A 14,689-nucleotide genomic window follows, 5' to 3' on the forward strand; every position below is an offset into this window, starting at 1 on the left:
TATATATATATATATATTATTGCCTCAATTATCTCACTTTTCTACGCGATTGCATCTCTTAGCTACATTGCGGCAAGCATTGGGACTAAAGAGGAAGCTAAACACTGAGCCATTAGAAGTCCAGCAGGAGCTAAGCAGCTCAACCCATTAATTATCATAACAGCCGATTAAGCAACGCTAATTTAAGCACAGCCCATTAAGGGGTTGTTAATGTAATCATATTGCTTCTCATTCTATTTTTTTTGTGGAAAGAAGTATTTCTCTTTTTTTACTAAAATTTTAAAAAAAAAAATTTCATACAACTCTTAAGCTCTACGTGTCGCGGAGGTTATTCTTGAGTTATTTTCAATAATCCCGAAATAACCCAGAAATAACCCAAAAATAAAGACCGCAGGTTATTTTTAGGTTTTTCCAGGATTATTGAAAATAACCTAGAAATAACCTGAAAATAACTCAGAAATAACTTCCACCGCACATAGAACTACGTCAAAAGTCCGCACAGGAAATGTGTTTTTTATTATAAAACAACATGCATTTTCAAATTACACCCAACTAAATAACATAATGTAGCAAATCCTATGAGTTGATCCCTACAATAAAATCATTTTTTTTCTAATTTTCGCAAGACCTTGGAAAGCACCATACATAACTTAAATTCATTGAGGGGCGAAACTAACATTATTTTTTAGGGTACATAAGAAAAAAATATTAAATATTATGTTTTTTTTATAGAGAAATTACAAAATTCAAGAGAAAAATTACACACCTTGAACATAACCTGATTTTCCCCCTGAAGCTAGATAACAATGAACTTATTCTGAAAATAACTTAAAATATAATCTCACTAAAAAACAAAATTTTTGCATACTTTTTTTTATAAATCTACATTATAAATCACGGTGATCTACGGTGAGAATGTATTTCCGTGGGTCGCACTTTAACTTTTTTTATTTTTTATTTGTTAAAAAAAATTTGATTGCATCCTCCCCTAAGATCACCGTGATCTATTGTGTAGATCGAACACCACGTGCATCTCTGCATGTGGTGTCCATATGCAATAATTTATCACGAAAGGCGTATCTATTAATTTCCTTTAATTGAGAATGCATAAATAAAATTTATTTTATTACCTTATATTATATTTTAATTGTGATTAAGTTGTTAAATATCAACAATAAGACAGGCAATATGTTTGATGATATTTCTAAGGCCAATCCTCATCCTCATGTTTGATTTTTTTTTTTCTTATTTATTTTTTTTTTTTTTTTTTTTTGTCATATTTCTATATATTAGTAGTTAGAATAAGCTTCAAATCTTTAAATATGTGTCTTCCAAATCAAGAAGTCTTTATACCAACTCTTGGAACGAGAACCGAATTATTTTGGAACAAATATTTAGCTAGGAGCTATGATTTAAATAAATTTCTTTAGTTAATAAATTCTTTTCAGATTATCACACAAAATAACTTTTTTTTGGGAAAAGTGAGGATCTAACCCAGATTTATTAAAACAAAACAACCTAAATACAAATAGAATTATACAGCTCTAAATGATTGATTCAAAAAAAAAGACACTAAACAAAAAAAGGAGCAAAATCCCACCATAAGAACATAGGGGCTGAAGAAAAAAACATTAAACCAACTCTATCAATGACGAGCAACTAATACAAAAAGCAAACTCTGACCAAAAGACGGAAAATAATTGAACAGCTGCCAAATCATAATAGTTGATCCACGAAAGAAACACCATAATAGAATATACCTCCAAGAACCGCAACAACTCTCCAAGGAAAAGCCACGAAGAACAAACCATAGTCATAACAATATCAGGCAACCGTCCACAACACCAAAGTCACGAGAATCAACAACCGGCAACAACACCAGAATCGATAACAATGAACACCACCAAGCTGTAAGTATTAGCAACCATCAGCAAAACCAATATCAATAACGTAAAACAACACGTAATCAAAATCTTAGGATCCAAGTAAAAAGAACAATGACATTAGGCAAACCCAAAACCTTTAGAGAGGCAAGATCTTGATAAAAATATAGCTCTGTCAAACCTAAACCAATAGTAAACAACATTAACCTGATACTAAGGAAATAATATACCCCTAATAAGAAGATAGCAATAAAAGAAGGCGACAATACCACCAAAAGTATCTTAAATACCAAAATACTTTCATTAAATGGTTTAAACTGATTTTTCATCCAAATTTAATGAAAAAGATAAAGATAAATGATAATAATGGGACATAATCTCTAAAGAATAGCAAAGTCACATAGCAAGGAAAGTGTACATCATAGCTAATAAAAAAACAACTACAAAAGAAAAAAAAATCAAAACTAGTGTCACGACCCAACCTGACATAACCCATATAAATTAATATATTATACCAAATCAAGTGCACAACAGATTATTTAGGCCAAGATCTATTTAGAAGAAATTTCTTTTATCTTCTAATTCTCATCATACAGAGCAATCGAATCACCAATAATAGTATAAAAATAAAACTAAAGATCATCATAAAATCATTTTCTTTATATACATCAAGTTATTTAAATACAAAATATTTATATATATTGATCATGATTTTCTAATAATCCCGACACGACATAATGATTTATCATGATCATAAAATACATATATAAAATATAACTCTATCAACAAGTACTAGGAGCTCACTCCACTTGATCCTTACCTTTCTCTGATAATATTTAATTGCAACTAGAGTAAGCGAACAACTCAGCAGGTTACACAACCTACAAATAAAATCACTGCACGAAAATAGAATAATATGCATGATTACATCAGAATCATGTCATCTATGTTAAATAAATTGGTTTGTATGTCCAGTATGTCTGTAAAATACATGCAGTATGTTATCAAATCACAATAGTAGCAATGTATAAAAGGCATATAATTAAGCAAAACTATCATCATGCATATAATATACAAGTTAGGTGATCTAGCTAATCATGTGTTGTGTCTTTTCTATACTAATCATAGTAAAATAGGTATAGTATCATATCATATCATATCATATCAATAAAAACTATCAGAAGAGCCAGTCATGTGCACAGTAAACGAGAATTTTCATGCCCAGTCCGTCGGCACTCATATCATATCATACTCATCCCTTATAACTCCAAACAAGTATTTGGTTTGCACTACTAACCCATCAAAAGAAGGTCCATCGACCCACCCTCCCGCACAAGGTACGTATCTTCGCATACTTGAATCATAGTAGTAAGTCTTTCTTGCACACACACATTTCACAATATCATATCATTTCAAGCAGTTATAATATGCTCAACATCACAATATATATGTGAGGCAAGTATGTACAATAAATTTGGGAGATCCACGGTATTCAATAATATGACCTATCTATATGCCTTAATTAAAATAAAAAATTATATATTAAGCATGTTTGTCATCCTCTTTATGTAATTATTTCATAATATGTATATTTTAAATTCAAATTTTATAAAATTTTATAGAGCTCAAATCAAAACTTTTGCCTCAAACATCTGAAATACCTGGTGAAAATTCAATATGCATATGTCAAAATGTGCAGAATAGCTAGGCAACATCATATTAAAAGTTACACGGTGGAAGTTTCCAAAATACAAAGATATCATTAATTTTGCAAGTTCGAGACGACAAAAATTTAGAAAATATGCAAAATGACAAAATCAATTAAGTCGGAGTAGGGTAACGATGGGAGGAGTTTTTTCATACTTTCAAAGAGTTATCTGTGCCTCCATCTGTCAATATCGAAGTAGGACATATATCAAAATGTGCACAATAGCTAGAACAACATCATATTAAAAGTTACACTATGAAAGTTTCCAAAATACAGGGATATCAATAATTTTGCAAGTTTTGGACGACAAAAATTTAGAAAATACGCAAAATGATAAAATCACTGAAGTCAAAGATAGGGTAACGATCGGAGGAGTTTGTTCATACTTTCAAAGAGTTGTTTGTACCTCCATCTGCTAGACAACAAAAGTAGGGAACTTTCATGAGATTAATGTAGGAGAGTAAGACTATGATGCAATATGAGGCTGAGTTTTTTGCTTTGGCAAGATATGCATTGCAGATAGTACTGCTAAGGAGAAATGTTATAATTTTTTTAGAGGACTTATGGATGATTTGAGACACCCATTAGTTCCACAGAGGATTCAAGTTTTTTTAGAGTCAGTGGAAAGAGCAACACTAATAGAAATTGATTTGTTAGTATCTTAGTATAGATCTAATAAGGAGTAAAAAGAACACAATTTTAGTGAAAAAAAAAATTAGGTATGGACCTGAACAGTCAAAGAAGGGTCTGCAACATCGGTCAGTAATAAATTACCATGTGCTACTTGTGGAAGAAGACACTCAGGACAATGTTACTTATATGACAGTGTTTTAGATGTGGACATTTTTCCATAAGATGGTAGATTGCCCAAGGCAAGCAATGAGGCAGAGCAATGTATCACCAAAAGCATACAGTGAAAGTTTTGGAAGAAGAGTATGAGGTAGGACTATAGTTGTAAAGCCTAGTGGAAATCAAAGTGAGCAGGCTACTTCAGACATGCATAACCCAGTGCAAGCCAGAGTTTATAATTTGAATCAACATGAATGAAAAAATGCATTTAATATGGTGACAGATATAACTTTTATGTCTAATCAATTTTGATATGTTCTATTTGATTTTAACACATTTTATTTATTTATAAATGAAATTTTTAATATTTGATAGGACTAAAAAATAAAAATAAAAAAAAAACAACTTAGGAGAAAGAGCCTTAGATGAGAAAATTATACCAAGATTTATATCCAAGACACATTTTTTATATAAAATTCATTTTTTTATATAAAATTTATTTTCATTAAAAATTAATTAAAATATTTAAATATAATTTTTTTATTGTTTTCACATGCTTCAGAATAATATCGCACAAAATTACCATGTATTAACAAATCTATTTGTTAACTAAACATGATACAAGGCAAATATTAAAAATGTAAAAATATGTTTGAATATCCCTTTTGAACTTTAGTTAGAATAATTTTTAATATTAGTAATCAAATGAATTTTTGATTGATTAATTGTATATAATAATTTCGATCCATTTTTATCAAATTTTAATTAGATTATTTCAATCGAAAAATTATTACAAATTTATGTAATTACTGAGAATACAAGGTTAATAGTTGTGATAGGTACTTATAAAATTAACTAATACCTAATTTAACCTCGAGCTCTAACACTTAATTATTATATACATATATATACGTAACTTAAATTTATATTTTTAATTATATGTCTAATTATTGATGCTTGAAAAAATATATTTTACATTTTAGAAGTTAAAATTTAAATATTTTATGTGATATTAAAAATTTAGGTGATATAAAAATAAATTTTAATATTTAAATATCATATAAATAATTACTTAAGAAATGGGTGAAATGTATTTAAATGTTTCTAGAAATAGATTTAGGGTTTGTTTGGGGCAGCTTTTGGGTTTCAGGATAAGCAGCTTATCCTGAAATGCGGCCAACGGGTCTACCTGTGGCCTGCGTTTAGTGTAAAAAACTCAAACGCGGCAGAGAGCATTTTCAAAAACGCGCAAACCAAACGGTTAGACGGCGTTTTCAAAAATGCACCTGCACGTATAAGCTGTCCCAAACAATCCCTTATATACATAACTCTGGAATGAGATGATGGTCTAAGAGTTGGACATTTTCTTTTACACTAATAAGTCTCATATTCAAAATTCACTCATAAAAAAATATTTTTTTCTAAACATTTAGTTTTACTTTTTTTTATTTTTTTGGGTAATTTTCAATAGCATTTTTTAATATAAGTTTCGCAGAGCACCCATTCACCCATCGGTGTGAGCTTAAACAGTTGGGTAACGTTTGGGGTGTCAATAAACAGTTGTTTTCTTGACACCTTAATCTCCACGTCTTACGGCTTTTGACTTCGCTCAATGTTGCCACGCGTAAGACACGCCAACAAAAACCTCAGGGGGTCAAAGAACCTGTCCATGGTCTCCTCGCTCACTCCCTCGCTCTCTCTGTCTCTCTCTCTCTCTCTAGCGGATTCAGTGGAAAGTCTCAAAAATCAATCAGCTCCGTCGTCTATAATGTAGCCAGATTCCGGCGGAACTCGCCGTTTCCCCTCCCTCACTTTTATCGATTACAGCCTTCTCTCTTCATCTTTCTTCTCTTCGGAAACCCACTTAAAGGAGCTTCCGTTACAGTTTCATGGCTCTTCTACTTCTTCCTAATACGACTTAACTCGTCTTCTTAATACCACTAATGAGCACTCTGCTTCCTCCGCTGTTGTTCTTCTTCTTCCTCCTCCTATTCCTTCTCACTAGCTCCGCTTTCCTTACCCTAAACGACGACGTCCTCGGCCTCCTCGTCTTTAAGGCATACCTCAAAGACCCCAACAAAAAGCTCGAATCTTGGAACGAAGACGACGAGAACACCTGCAACTGGCTCGGAGTCAAGTGCGACACAAACACAAACAGAACCGTTGAGCTCGCCCTTGATGGCTTCTCCCTTTCTGGCAAGCTCGACCGTGGTCTTCTCCAGCTTCAATCACTTCAAACTCTGTCCCTTTCACGCAATAACTTCTCCGGCGAGCTCAATGCTGACCTTCTACAGCTTAAGAGCCTCCGCAGTGTTGATCTCAGCCATAACAGTCTCTCTGGTTCTATCCCCGATGAGTTCTTCGAACAATGCCGATATTTGAGATTCCTCTCGTTAGCAAGCAACAAGCTTTATGGCGAGATACCAAGCAATGTCGATTCTTGTTCCACTCTTGGTGCGCTCAACCTCTCCTCGAATCTGCTTTCCGGTTCTTTACCCAAAAAAATGTGGTCTTTGAATGCTCTCCGGTCTCTCGACCTCTCTCACAACTCTCTTACAGGGGAGATTCCGGCGGGTGTTAGCCTTATGTTTAATCTCCGGTCGTTGAGCTTGCGAAGAAACCAACTTTCAGGGAAGTTGCCTGAGGATTTTGGGTTTTGTTTTCTTCTGAAATCAATCGACGTCGGAGAAAATCTGCTGTCTGGTAATCTTCCAAGCTCATTGCAGAAACTCTCATTGTGCAGCTTTTTATTATTAGACACCAATTCTTTCACCGGGGAACTTCCAACTTGGGTTGGAGAGATGAAGTCTCTTCAGGTTTTGGATTTGTCAAATAATCAGTTCTCAGGCTGGCTTCCTGATTCCATAGGTGATCTGCAAGCTTTGGAAAAGCTGAACTTTTCTAAAAATGAGTTCACCGGCAGCGTACCGGAATCAATGGCCGACAGCAAAAGCCTTTTGGATGTTGATCTTAGTCAAAATCTGCTCACTGGCAATGTCCCCTCATGGTTTTTCGAACTGAAATTAAGAAAGATTGTGATTTCTGAGAATAGAATGAGCGGAACGATAAGGATTCCAACAATGAATTCTTCAAGCCTTGTTGTGATAGATCTATCAAGCAATTCTTTCTCTGGAAATTTTCCAATAGAAATCTCAGCCATACATAGCTTGCAGTTGCTAAACTTGTCCTTCAATAAAATTTCAGGCTTTATACCAACAAATTTGGGAGAAATGAAGTCCATTGAAGTCCTTGATCTCAGTGGGAATCTGCTTGGTGGGATCATTCCACCAGAAATTGGTGGCTGTGCTTCTTTAACCTCCCTGTAAGTTCTGTCATTTTCTTTATTTTGTTTTGATTTCTTGTTTCACTCCGAATTTTTTAGAAAGAAATGTCATTTTCACTTTTCTGAAAAACTAAATCTATCATTTTAAAGAGATTTACAAAAGTTTTGCAGAGTTTCATGCATTCATTTCTATTCTAATAACTGATTGCTCTCAAAGTTCCAATCTTTTCTACCTTGGGTTCATGTTTCAATTGATTCCATGCCATTTTTCTGATAATTTGTTTTGATTTGGATTTTACATGCAGGAATCTTTCACAGAATAATCTCACAGGTTCAATTCCCTCATCCATGAATAACCTCACGAATCTCCAACATGTAGATCTTTCCTCAAACAAACTTAATGGAACACTACCCAATCAACTTGGAGACCTTCCTCACCTCCTTTCCTTCAACATCTCACACAACAATTTCTCCGGTGAACTTCCTATCGGAAACTTCTTCAACACAATCTCTCCTTCCTCTCTCTCACACAATCCCAATCTATGCGGCGGCATTGTTAACCGTTCCTGCCGTTCTGTTCTCCCAAAACCTATCGTCTTCAACCCTAATTCATGGTTCTCAAAACCTTCCACTTCCCCTGCTCTCCCCACTCATCACAAGAAGATCATCCTTAGCATCTCTGCACTCTTGGCCATTGCTGCTGCTGCCATTATCGCACTAGGTGTCATCACCATTAGCATCCTCAACCTTCGAGTTCAAGCTTCCGTCGCCATTTCCGCCGCCGCTCCGCAGCCATCCGACGACTTTATCAGCCAATCCCCAACTACTGACACCGATTCAGGGAAGTTAGTCATGTTCTCGGGAGAAGAACCAGAGTTCAGTCCTGCTGCTCATCTTCTCTTTAACAACGATTGCGAGCTCGGCCGAGGAGGTTTCGGGGCAGTTTACAAGGCCGTGCTCCAAGACGGTCGTCCCGTCGCCATTAAAAAGCTTACCGTTTCGAGCCTCGTAAAATCCCAAGACGAATTCGAGCGGGAAGCGAAGAACTTGGGGAAGATCCAACATCCAAATCTTGTAAAACTCGAAGGCTATTACTGGACTCCTTCACTGCAACTCCTCATATACGAGCATGTAACTCATGGAAACTTGTACGACCACCTCCATGAAAGCTCGGAATCCAACCCTCTCTCATGGCGACAAAGATTCAACATCATTTCCGGAATTGCAGAGAGTTTGGCTTATCTTCACAAGCATGGTGTGATTCACTACAATCTGAAATCCACCAACGTTCTGCTCGACAGCTGCGGGGATCCGAAAGTTGCAGACTACGGATTAGCGAAAATGTTGCCGATGCTCGATCGGTTTGTGCTGAGCAGTAAGATTGGATACATGGCTCCAGAATTTGGTTGCAGGTCAGTGAGGATAACAGAGAAGAGTGATGTGTATGGATTTGGAGTGCTGGTGCTTGAGATAGTTACGGGAAGGAGGCCATTGGAGTACATGGAAGATGATGTGGTGGTTCTCTGTGACATTGTTAGGGTGGCGATGGAGGAGGGTGGTGTAGAGGAGTACGTGGATGGGAGGCTTCGTGGAAATTTTCCGGAGGAGGAGAGTGCGCCGGTGATCAAGCTTGGGTTGATTTGTACTTCGCGGGTGCCGTCTAGCCGGCCGGATATGGCGGAGGTAGTTGACATGCTTCAGCTGATAAGGTGCGGTCAAGGTAGTAGGAGAAGAGAGGAGGAGTTGTGTTGAGAGGATTTAGAGATTATGTCCCTGTTTTTCTTTTCTTTTTTTTTGTTGTATATTATTTTTTTATGCTTCAATTTCTATTCTTGTTTCAATTATTGCTTTATAGCGCAATTAATGTTGATATAGTGATTATGGGTGTAATTTTTTGTTGTGATGTTGTGAGTTTGAATATCTCATATTGTCCTTCGGGCTCTTCTTTTGCGAAGATGTTGTGAAGCATTTGTGCGTATAACACACAATTCTTCTATATTCACATGTCTGACAACTAAAATTTTGAAATTTGATATTTATATCACCAAAGTCTTTTATATCAAATCAAAATATTACTAATTTTAATTTTTAAGAAGTGAAATACACTTCAGATTTTCATTGAGATATATGTAAAAATTGAAGTTTAGGGGCTAGAAATGTAACTTTTCATTTCATATATTTAGGCATTAGGGTTTAACTTTAGTTACCTTTCATCCTTTATCGGTACTTTATTGTAAAAGTTTGTGACATTATTAGATTTAGTTCCACATAAAACAATTAAAAAACCGAGTTGGTGTAAGAATCATATTTTCTTATGGGGTTGTTAAATGCTAGAGATGATAGTTCGGCTAGAATTGAGTGGTTAGTGTGATATATAGCTTTCATGGGTCTAGGGTGTCTTCTTCTATGGTTGAACAAAGTTGAAAAATATGTGGATGATGGATATATGTGATTTAAGTGGGCTCTTTGTGCATGATTCTTAATGATTTAAAAAACAAAATCATTAAGGAGAAGTGATGGTTGATGAAAGGGCTCTCATTTAAGCAAGAGATTTTTTAGGCACGTGAGTATAATACACATTTCTTAAATAGGTACGAGGCATATATGTAAAAATTAAAGTTTAGATGTTAGATATATAAATACATAGAAACGAGTAGCATTCATGTTTGCATACATAACACTTTGATTTCTTAAACTTATGCAAGAGAAAGTGAATTTTATTTTTTTAAAATGATAATTGTTGTGAAATTAGGGCGGAATAAAACAGGAATCAACACAAACTATCCCGTGATTCTCCTGTGATTCGTGAATCAAATTTTCCCACGAAACACTTTTCTTGTTCGTACCAGTACCTCGGCCAATTGTTGTTTTATGAGCCACGAATCCCTTCGCACCTGCTCGAGGAATACCTCCACGAAACTCCTGTTCACGAAATAATTGTGTTTGCTCGCCTCCTGCACCCTGTCGAACTCCACCTGTCGATAAATCTCTTGCGACAAACCGGCGAATTTAACTGGTCGAATTCCTCAGATTTTACACAAAGCAAGGCTCTTGTTCGCAGTGGACAGCCTCTGTTTCCCACGGATTGTTGTATCTGCCCAACTCCTCTGCACTAACTGTCTTTTCGCGGTCGCAAAACTCTCGGAAGAAACCTTCACTCCTGTCCGCGCCTGCCCGCGAATCAAGAGGCGAACGACGTGCGAGAACCGTCGAACAACCGAGCGAACGCCGTTCGCGAACTGCCAATCGCACTCCTCCGCAGAAACCTCGGATGCTTGTCGCCTCCTTCCGAAGCGCCTTCGCGGGCTCTTTCTCCTCCGAATGCTTCGCCTGTTGCGCACGGAAGAAACCCGCGATTGTCGAAGATCGCCTCTGCCTTCCTGGCACGCGTGAATCCGCCTCCACGCGAACTGTCGCAAAACTGTCGCGTGCGAATCCCGAAAAGCTGTCGCGTGTGAATCCGCCTGTCGGAAAAACCGCGAACCAAAGCCCTTCGCGAATCATCGCTGTTGTAGTCCACTCGCTAATCGGCGATTGTCGAAGATCGCCTCTGCCTTCCTGGCACGCATGAATCCGACTCCACGCGAACTGTCGCAAAACTGTCGCGCGTGAATCCGCCTGCCGGAAAAACCGCGAACCAAAGCCCTGTCACGAATCGTCGCTGTTGTAGTCCACTCGCTAATCGCGAAGAACCTCCTTCTCCTGCGATTCGCAAGCACCGAACACCCTCGTCCTCGAAGCCCGTCCGCGAACTTCTGTCTGAACTCCTGTTCGCAGAAGATCGACGGGCAGTAGCCTTTCTCATTCCGCGCTACTCTGATTCGCGCGAACGTCTGAGAATTGCCGCAAAACCGACAAAACAGCCCGAACTTCTTCTCAAATCTTCTTCCTGCGTCGATCTCCTCATGTTCCCTCGAAAGAGGCTCTGATACCAATTATTGCGAAATTAGGGCGGAATAAAACAGGAATCATCACAAACTAGAAGAAAAACACAGAGATTTAACAAGGTTCGGCAAAGAATTGCCTACGTCATCGGGAGTGAGCGGTTGTTTTCACTATGTCAGAGAGGTTACAATATTCATCACATAGGGTTACACATATATATAGACATATACAAACCCTCAGATAAAATTACAATCACACCCTCGCTCCCCCCAACCCCCTTTATTCCAAGAGACGCTCCTTTTCATCAGGAGACACATCTCTTCACCAAAAAACTCCAACTCCCTAGATATGAGTCATACCTAACAATAATAGTGTTGAACAATTTTATACATGTAAGAAAATTGAGTGTTATGTGTATAAATATAAAATTAGAAACCTGAGATGTGTAAATACATAAAAATTATGTGCTAATATATATGTATGTAAATGCTCCCTTCTCCTTCCTTTAAAAGTCAAAAGCAGTAAAGGCCAAAGAGCCCATCAATGATTCTCACACTCATACACAAGCAAACATCGGCCATAAGTACTAGAAGACATTAAAAAATGCAAATTGGGAGAATATATGCGAGACATACTGTCGTGAATACCATGCACGATGATGCTGTCGGAACAGTAGCACTATTTTTCTCTAGTGTTCTAAGACTAAGTCTCTCTCTCTATATATGTATAATATGGGGGGAGAGAGTATAATATAATGATGTTATATTTTTAACTTTGTTTTAATGGGGACTGTACAAAATATTCTACGTATTTTATAAATAGGTCGCTTAGCTGCTTCTGGCTTGGTAAAATGTGTTTGTTTGGCTTCAGCTTAGTAGGACGGGTCTGGTCGGCTAGGCTGAGTCAGCATGGTTGGGCGACTGAATTTGATTTGCTTCGAATTGATAGAATTAATTTAGTCAGTCAAACTTTGTTGATCGGTTGATCTGGTCTATTTGTCGACCCTCGATCCCTAGTGAGAAGCTCTTCTTGAAAGATCTACGCTGGACTATCTAGCAGAAGGTGTTCCACCGTGACTCAAAAGTTAGCTAGCTCCTCCATGAGGAAAACCTTAAGGGATATCTATAAAACTCTTTATGCATTGTTAATTATTGGTCCCTAATAAGGAGCTTTGGGTTGTCATAGGGATGGTTGGTGATATTGAGAAATTATATTGAGAAATTGGCTCTTTTTGGGGTCAGATCTATCAGAAGGTAAGTTGTTTTTTTTTTTCGACTTTCTTATAGTGGTTGATGTGAGCATCCCATTATCTCATTTTGCCCAAACAACTGGGATTCAGTTGCCTTCGTGACTCGATCGGCGTTGGTCTTGCTTTTCTTACTCAGACGGTTACATTTGATCAGATAAGTGGGCCTCCAAGTCTTCTCCCTCCTTCACATTACTTTCTTCCTTTTGGACTATTAAACTTTCTCGGGATCAGCACAGGTACATTTTTTTATGTACAACATATATTTGCAACTCCAAGGATGATATTTTCAGGATCCAAACGCATAATCTCAACCTAGCTTCTATTAGCATATAGGCAAAACTTACTTCAAATGAGGCCCTCAAAAGATTGGGGAATCTACATACATATATACCACCCACTTATACCACCCGCTCAAAAGATTGAGGAATTTACATACATATATACCTATATATTCACATATCTAACGTCAAAAATTTACCTTTACATCTAAACCCTCAAATCTCCTCAGTCACAAGTTAAAAATATCACTATTTTAACTCTTAAAAAGCGAAATACATATTTTCAAGCATAGATACAATGACATGTACGCAAAAGCACAATTGCACAAAATCACAAACATGTAATGGCTTTTATTTTCTAATGTAGAGATCTTCACAACCACTGTCAGCAAACTCAACCATGATGAATTCCTCTAGATTCATATAAATTTAATATATTTGAGATTGACGTCATGCACATCTACTAATTATAATCACACACATATCCTCCATATATTCATATTAACCCGACCCGCTTAATAAAAATATATGTTAATTTTCTCTATTCCTAAAAAAATAACAAACCAAAAACAAAAAAAAAAGGTACAATTGCACAAAATCACAAACAATTTAATATTAATACAAGCTCACTCAATACATGACAACATCCTACTATCCAATTTACAAATTTAAATATGATTTAATTACAGAGAATTATAATATCTTTAATACAACATAACATGGGGTGTGTGGTTGCTGTCCCCTTGTTCTCACCACATGCCTTTCTTTAATCATAGCCTTTGGTCAAGCAACTCAATCATAGAACTATGTTTTCTCTATCCCACACCACATAAATGAGGAATATTAGTTGTAGATTTCTAGTTATTAGTGCATATATGTAAGAAAAATGTAGTAGTTTGAAGCAGACTTAATAATAAGAAAATAGCTGGCCATGAGAAGCCACATGCTTTCCTACCTAAGCCTTAATTAAAGATATCCATCCATCAAAGTGGCCTCTCCTTCCAACCCTATATGAAGACAAAATATAGTTTTGGCTTCTTTCTTTTGTATGTAGAAGTATTCTCTATGTCTCTCTTTGGATTTAGCTCTCTTTCTAATTTATTTTTATTTTGTGGGGGATAATGTTTAGTCTTAAAATAAATAATTTGAAGTTTTTGTTTTATTTTATTTCCATCCCTTTGCAAGAGAGTGAGCGATTAGTCGTGTTGAGGAGCATAATCGTTATCTTACGAAGAAAACATATCGCATAATTCAATTAAGACTTGTATTTCAGTATTGTTAAATAATATTACAAGCATTTTAATATATTTTGTATTTTTCATGTATTATGAAAATAAAGTTCATATTTTAATGTAAATTTTCACGTTAAATATAATTTCATGAAAGCGTAGATTTTATTTGAAACTTTGATTAAATGTTTAAAAATTATTTTACAAAAACAAATAAATAAAATTATGCATAATAATTAATAAATAAATTTATACATTCGGACTAATGATAATTTTATCTCGAAATTTTTTTTTCTATTTTAGTTCTCTCAAATATAAGAAAAATAAAAGAAATTTATCAAAAATATTAATTAAGAGTAAACATATATACATAAAAATTTTATTT

General features: G+C 35.9%; 1 protein-coding gene across 1 annotated transcript; it reads left to right on the forward strand.

Annotated features, from left to right (window-relative positions):
• The first annotated feature begins 5,994 nt into the window (after positions 1-5,994).
• LOC110020751 (probable LRR receptor-like serine/threonine-protein kinase IRK) lies at positions 5,995-9,544 on the forward strand. The gene is made up of 2 exons (XM_020718961.1): positions 5,995-7,702; positions 7,969-9,544. Exons 1-2 carry the CDS (start codon positions 6,324-6,326, stop codon positions 9,413-9,415), a joined length of 2,826 nt encoding a protein of 941 aa, XP_020574620.1. The 5' UTR covers positions 5,995-6,323; the 3' UTR covers positions 9,416-9,544.
• The last annotated feature ends 5,145 nt before the right edge of the window (positions 9,545-14,689 follow it).

Source organism: Phalaenopsis equestris, unplaced genomic scaffold, assembly GCF_001263595.1.
Source record: "Phalaenopsis equestris unplaced genomic scaffold, ASM126359v1 Scaffold000002, whole genome shotgun sequence".
NCBI lineage: Eukaryota > Viridiplantae > Streptophyta > Magnoliopsida > Asparagales > Orchidaceae > Phalaenopsis > Phalaenopsis equestris.